Genomic DNA, 6911 nt, shown 5'->3' with positions numbered 1-6911 from the left:
TAGTACAGTTTACTAGTTAAACTGTGGTAGCATGGTAGTTGCCATTACTGTAATGTAATGTAATAAAATAAAAGTCTGATAATCCTAAAACTTATCAAAAATTTATTAAAAATAAAAAAAGTTTAAATTCTATTATTGCTTATTTTTGCTATTTTTTTATTGCTTTACCTTATTAACCATAACCGTGGTGTTTTGGTGGAAATTAGGCTATTTTACATTTTTGCATAACAAAGGGGAATGTTATTGTGTAATATTTTACTGTTATGAATCGTCCACATCTTCTTCTGAGACAGAGCTATTTTAAACACGATGAGAACGTGAAGTTTATTTCCTAGAAACATTCCACCTCGGGGCCACAGTCAGATGTCTCCAATATAAGCCCACTTGGGGGCCACATTCCGCCGAGTTATCGGTTTCGGTCATTCAAGAGCACACTTATCTCACGATGACGGAAAGTGTACACTCATTTCAGTAGAACACCGCTTAATAGGTGTCTTGGTTGACTTCCATGGCCGTAAAGAGGCTCGCAGCGGTGATATTTGGGAAATAAAGAGTTTTAAGAATGAAGCCCAGTGAGTTTGGTCACACCCTTTGGCTTGTCTCGCCCCTCAGAGGAGGATGAATGTGCAGTCAGAGCGCCATGTTGAACGCTGTGGGTGTCACACACACACACACACAAGCCCAGCACACTAACACTAACGCTCACATCAGCACACACCTCGACCGTGTCTTAGAAAATAAAGTTTCTATATCTCTCACACGAGTAGTTTGTACTTATGCCGGGTGTTACCCCTGGTCATCATCGGCACAGGAGGTTTGGTAAGTTACTGGTTTTGTTTTCTAGTCGCTTCTCTCAGTGTGGCGATATCTCCACCGAGCACCACACACATTTCGGCTAGAGCTTTAACTAATTCTGGTTGTTTTTGCTTAAACACTTTATTTAAAGTGAAAGGCTATGATAAAGCTCGATTTCCTTTGCAGTCTGAAAGGAATTAGAGCGATATTTTATTAAATTAGCAAGTTAGTCGGAGCATAGCCACAGTTAGCTAGCCTAAACGGCTAACGTTAATACTTAAACTCACTTTATAGCTTTTAAAGAGTCGGTGTCCCTAAAAATAAAACACCAAACCACGACAGTCTGGATGCGCTGAGTCTTACAACATTTTCAACAACATTATATTAGTAACATAAATTAGTTTAGTTTTTAAAAAGTTATCATAGTTAACGAAACTTTCGTCGTGTTTCTGTAGCTTGCTAGTTAGCAATTAAACCTTAGATGGAAACAGACTAAAAACGTTAATGTTGTTTTATACATTTAAAAATATACAAGGACAGTTAAGCGCAGGTTTGTTTTGTATTTCGGTCCATGTTAGTACATTTTATTAGTTTGGTTGTGCTAAAGTTAGTTCGATAACGTACTTTAATACATTTGTAACCGGCCTTGTTTGGTTAAACTGCTGTTAACAAGCCTCGTTAAGATTATTTGTGTTTGTGTAACGGATAACGTGTATTTAAATGGAGTTGTAAACTCAGATTTTCTATTCACCTCTGTAATCTTGGTCCATTTGGTATAAACTGTAACTTAAGTGTATTTCGTCTAGCTATAGTATCTTATATAAATATTTTACCACGACTTAACTTTGGTTTATTCAAACCGTTCTTGAGATATTCACCAAACACTTTCTGCTCAGTTTACATTTATGGTGTTCTTAGATTAGTTTGTCCAAAGGTTTGTCTGTGAGATTACTGTGTAGTCAAAAATCCGTTGCTTAAGTTTTGGCAAAGACGGATTTGTGGTTTGACGAGTTTTTGTCGACACTACAAAGATTGTGGACAGTATGACCAGAACGGTTTTATCCCCATAACACGGAGATTTCTCACAGTTCCTCCTCTGATCTCTTGCTGGACACACCCATGAAAGAGGGGAGCCATTGTCTGATCAATTTCTGCATGCATCTTCATTTTTTAATGTTTTGCTTCCTGTAATTAGACAAAAAGAGTCTCTGGAGGACAGCACAGCAAGAGCCGATCATCTGCCTTTATTTAGCCACCAAAGTGGAGTTTACCATTTGTCACGTCTTTTCTTACTGATTTATAGCTAGAATATTGAATACATTAGATGTTGAGAGATTTCTGTAGCATTATGTATAGGAAGCAGTTGACTTGAAGTGGCAGAACCGGCTGGTTTACCTGTGAGGAGAAGCCCGTTCTCACAAGCGCTGGCTTATATAACATCCACCTTTTTCAGTTCGCCCTGCAGGCCTGACTTCTATGGAGTAATTCAAGATGCGTGTGCATTTCCCCCCTAATTCTCCCTCTTAATTCTTGTAGTGTTTTAGCATGCAAAATCTTAACACCTGCTTTTTCTTCGCTGCTGGATTCGCTCTGCAACCACACACCCTTCCTTGATGCTTCCACAATGGATCCTTAAAGACATGAGACATGCTGGCACTTGCCATGCTCGTCTTTTGTTTGGATTGAGTCATATCAGGGTAACCTGTCCTTCACAGCTGTGCAGAACTTGTTCTTGGTGTTTCTTATGCAGGATTAGTATTCATTGCATGGGTGTCATGCGGCCGGTCATGGATCAGCATGGCCTGCGCATGTCAAATGTTGGAGGAATAGGTCAAATCAGTTGCTGTGTGCAGCAAGGTCACCGTGATTCTTGCCTTTTTGCTGCCAATATTGTATGGCCTATGTTGTGTGGGCTGATTTTCGCTTTAGTGCCTGTGTGCAATTTGCATTAGGGTTGTTTTTTGTTCTCGTGAAATTAAAAATAGTCTTTCTCTTATGGGAAAATGGGCCGAAAATATTGAAGACCTTTTCTGTGCTGCTCATATTGTTTTCCCATCAGATGTGGTCTAGAATGAGTGTAAGAAGCCACATCATCTCACAGAAGGATTTATTTCAAACACTCGACTGACGTTATGAAGTGAATTTGGAGTAAAAAAATGTTATTAAATGTGGTATTTTCACATGCTTTCAGATGGAGCAGCATTTACTTCACAGAGCCGTAGTTCACTGAGAAGCTATGCAAACAGCTGTCATTATCGCAAATGATTTCTTAAATTTCATAATCGCGCAAAATCGATTTTTTGGCGTAACTTGTCAGTGAACTACGGCTATGTGTAGTAAATTCTGCTCCATCTGAAAACACGTGATGAGGATTTCCTGCTGATTACAGAGCCGGCTTTTTTAACAAAATGCACGACAATCGCATTCGATTAATCGTGCAGCCCTACTATACTGTACTATAATATAGCCTACACATAAAGAATATCGGCCGATATATCGATATCTGTCTTTTTTCCCCCTCCCTAATATTGGTATCGGCATCGGCCCCCAAAAAACCCATATCGGTCGGGCTCTATAAAGTATGTAATGTACCCAAACCACCTGTTTCAATAGGAAATGCATCCACACAGGAAAGAAAACTGTCAGTCAAACCATTTAATGGGGTGTTCGGTTTTTATATGGTAATACATTTTCACTATATTATAGAATTTGCATTTTTTTTGCTGGTGATATTCAGCAGTTTTCCAAATAAGTAATTTTATTTTTGGGTGCACTAAATTTATGCAGTCTAAAGGGCCGTTCATATAGAACACATTAATTCACCTTTTTCATTGTTTTCTCATGTTAGAACCTTGCACATGAAACATTAAAAAAGGGACATTCAAATAGTTTAGTTTTTAAAACACATTGCAAGACTTTACACTTTTCCCAATCCACTTTCCACGTCTTGTGTTTTACAATGTGAATATGCATTGTGTGTATTGCTGCTAATTATTCTAACAAAAATTACTATTTTTTTTTTTTAAACCTTGGTTTTAGCAAAGGTAAAATTAGCTGGCATATAAAATCTGCTCCGTTCTCTTTGCAGTTAAGTAGGAAAATATTGTTAACCAAATATTGAAGGAGATTTCGAGGAGGTATTCTACAGTTCTCAGAATAAGGAAGTTCTGTAGCGATCTGGTGTTGATAAAACACTGCCAATTCCCCAAAATAAATTTATAGCAGCATTTCCATGTAGTGCAACAGGAGTGTTGTCAAAACTGTATTTTATAGAAGCAGATCGGGTTCTTTGGGACTCCTCTTTTTTGAAGCATTTACATCTTTTAAAGTGTCCTAGTATTACTTCAGCCGATTTCCTGGACAGGTTTCATGTCTTCTTGAAGTAGAAAACAGAGAGCCAGTGCTGCTCACAGGACTTGCTATGCTCAGTCTCTGGCGCTGCTTCAAGACCGATCACTGAGACTCCTTGATATTGGCAGGACATTGCCAGACCTGTTCTTTTAGTATGGAGGAGGCCATCCTTACACAGACCCGGGCCTGTGTGCTGGCTTCCTGGGCCCCCGTCACAGTGAGAGCCACTGGAGCTTTGTTCCGGTAGTGATACAGTTGCCCCTCTCTTCCTCTGATGTGCTGGGCCTGAATTGGTCATTAAAGCAGCAGATGTTTCATTAGGCCACGGCTGTATTCATGTGTATGCGGGCTTCGGGGAGCGGAAGTGGGGGTTGCTCGTAAGGCAGCGCTCTATTGGCTCCTCCGCAGGAGAGCAGGAGTCACATTTCAGTAGCTTTTAATGAATTTATGGAATGGGTTGAGATGGTTTCTTGTCGATTGAAGCGTCATGGTGTGCTCAGGACAGGAAACTTATATTTAGTTATGACTTTGATGCCTCATTTGTGCTGAATTCAAGCATAGACTGATTTTACATGCCGTACTGTAATGGAGAGCATGGTATGGTGCAATTACTTTTGGGAAATAAGATGTCTTCCCACATAAGTGTTGTTACCGTAAAAGATGAGTAATAGGAAGCACTTCACACACTAAGCCGCCCTTCTGTGTGTACACAGTTATGTTTTACTCCACGTGTACCTGGGTGGTATGATGCGTTGAAAAGTGAACCGCTGTGATCCATTTCTCTATATCTGAACTGTGGTATTAACTGAAGGAGCTGCAAGTATAGTTTGGTAATGGACCATTAAACTTCTGTATGCACATTGTGCAATTCACCATGGTTATCAACATGATCACTTTCTTTTTGTGTAATGTTTGTGGAAAAAAAAACGAACATGATAATTGCTTTTACTGTTTTTATGTGCACTAGATTTTATGCAGTCTAATTGTGCAACTATTACTAGGTTCTGGTTTGAACCTTTTCCGTTTCTGTCTGACATTTTGGTTTTGTGTTTCAGGTAATGGAGGAATTCATCGAGCTGGCTTCCTTCACTCTGTGGAAATGGTTTTAACAGGCACAGAGTAACACAGAGAAACTGTTCAAACGGAGAACGTGTGTTCGAACTATTACACAACAGACTTTTTTTTTTTTTAAGCAAAACTGAGTTTATTTTCAATTCTCAAGGATTTTAACACTACACGCCATCATGCCAAGCTCAACTATTCGGAGACAGATGAAAAATGTGGTAAATAACTATTCAGAGCCGGAGAAGAAGGTCAGGGAAGCGACTTCCAATGACCCATGGGGCCCCTCCAGTTCTCTGATGTCAGAGATTGCTGACCTCACTTACAATGTGGTGGCCTTTTCGGAGATAATGACCATGATTTGGAAGAGGCTGAATGACCACGGAAAGAACTGGCGGCATGTGTACAAGGCCCTGACGCTGCTGGACTACCTGATCAAAACGGGCTCCGAGCGAGTGGCCCTGCAGTGCAAAGAGAACATCTTTGCCATACAGACGCTCAAAGATTTCCAGTATATCGATCGGGATGGCAAAGACCAGGGCATCAACGTCAGAGAGAAGTCGAAGCAGCTGGTTGTGCTGCTGAAGGATGACGACCGTCTGAAGGGTGAACGCTCTCAGGCCCTGAAGACTAAGGAGCGCATGGCACAGGTGGCCACCAGTGTGGACAGCAACAATCAGATCAGCTTCGGCCGTGGCTCCAGCCAGCCCAACCTCTCCACCAGCTACTCAGAGGAGTATGGCAAGTCTGAGGGCTCACCTGCATCATATCATGGATGTAAGTTTCTTTAGCTTGTTAACTTGCAAGCCAAATTAGATTAGCTGAAATATGTGACCCTCGAGCACAAAACCAGTCATAAGTAGCACGGGTATATTTGTAGCAATAGCCAAAAATACATTGTATGGGTCAAAATGATACATTTTTCTTTTATGCCAAAAATCATTAGGATATTAAAGCTGCAGTCCGTAACTTTTTTTTGGTTAAAAATAATCCAAAATCAATATTTGAGCAAGTACATAACCAGCCAGTGTTCAAAACTATCGCCTTACTTTAGCCCGATTCACAACGGTTAGCTTATAATAATGTTTTCTAATTTGAGTGGTATGGGTGGTTTCGTGGGAAATTTGAGCATGCTGCTGCGTCATTTCGTCACTTCTGTAAACATAAAGAAGCTGTCCCGGCTACTAGGCTATCGCATGTGAGGATCCTGCAGGTGGCCGATAATTTATAGCCTTTTCTCACAGCAGCTGGAATAATTAAATGTATCATTTTGATGGCAGTTTAATCCAGAAAGGATTATGTTTATGAAACACATGTGACTGGAATTAAATTATTCCAGTTTACAGATAGCCTGGGATTACACGGGATTTGTATTTTAAAGAGAACCAGTTCGAAGGAAGAATAATTTGCTTTTTGGGTTAAAAGAATTTCTTAATATGAAATTCAAAGAGTATGACAATTAGATTAGACTGTGCAGAAATTGAAATCTACACGCTAATACAAACTATACTAATAGTCACCAATGCTGATGTTGTTAACATTAATAATTTGAGAATAAAGTATAACAATAATAATAATTTGAACGGTTTGATGTGATATGAGCTAACCGATCTTTAGATTAAATCACCATTGGTAGCTCGATTTATTGTAATGCTTTTTTCCTCAGTTGGTCAGAACAAACATGGCAGACTTGTTACTTACTT

General features: G+C 39.7%; 1 protein-coding gene across 1 annotated transcript in view; it reads left to right on the top strand.

Moving 5' to 3' along the window:
* The first annotated feature begins 584 nt into the window (after nucleotides 1-584).
* The window catches only part of LOC107738009 (epsin-2-like), a 48240-nt gene continuing 41913 nt past the window's right edge, over nucleotides 585-6911 (top strand). The window contains exons 1-2 of the mRNA XM_016549671.1: nucleotides 585-819; nucleotides 5202-5985. Of these exons, the coding sequence (XP_016405157.1) occupies nucleotides 5391-5985 (595 nt within the window). The 5' untranslated portion in view covers nucleotides 585-819; nucleotides 5202-5390. The remainder of the gene's footprint in view (nucleotides 820-5201; nucleotides 5986-6911) is intronic.

Source organism: Sinocyclocheilus rhinocerous, unplaced genomic scaffold, assembly GCF_001515625.1.
Source record: "Sinocyclocheilus rhinocerous isolate Xijiao unplaced genomic scaffold, SAMN03320098_v1.1 scaffold461, whole genome shotgun sequence".
In the NCBI taxonomy this organism is placed as follows: domain Eukaryota; kingdom Metazoa; phylum Chordata; class Actinopteri; order Cypriniformes; family Cyprinidae; genus Sinocyclocheilus; species Sinocyclocheilus rhinocerous.
This window is presented reverse-complemented; position numbering and strand designations above follow the sequence as displayed.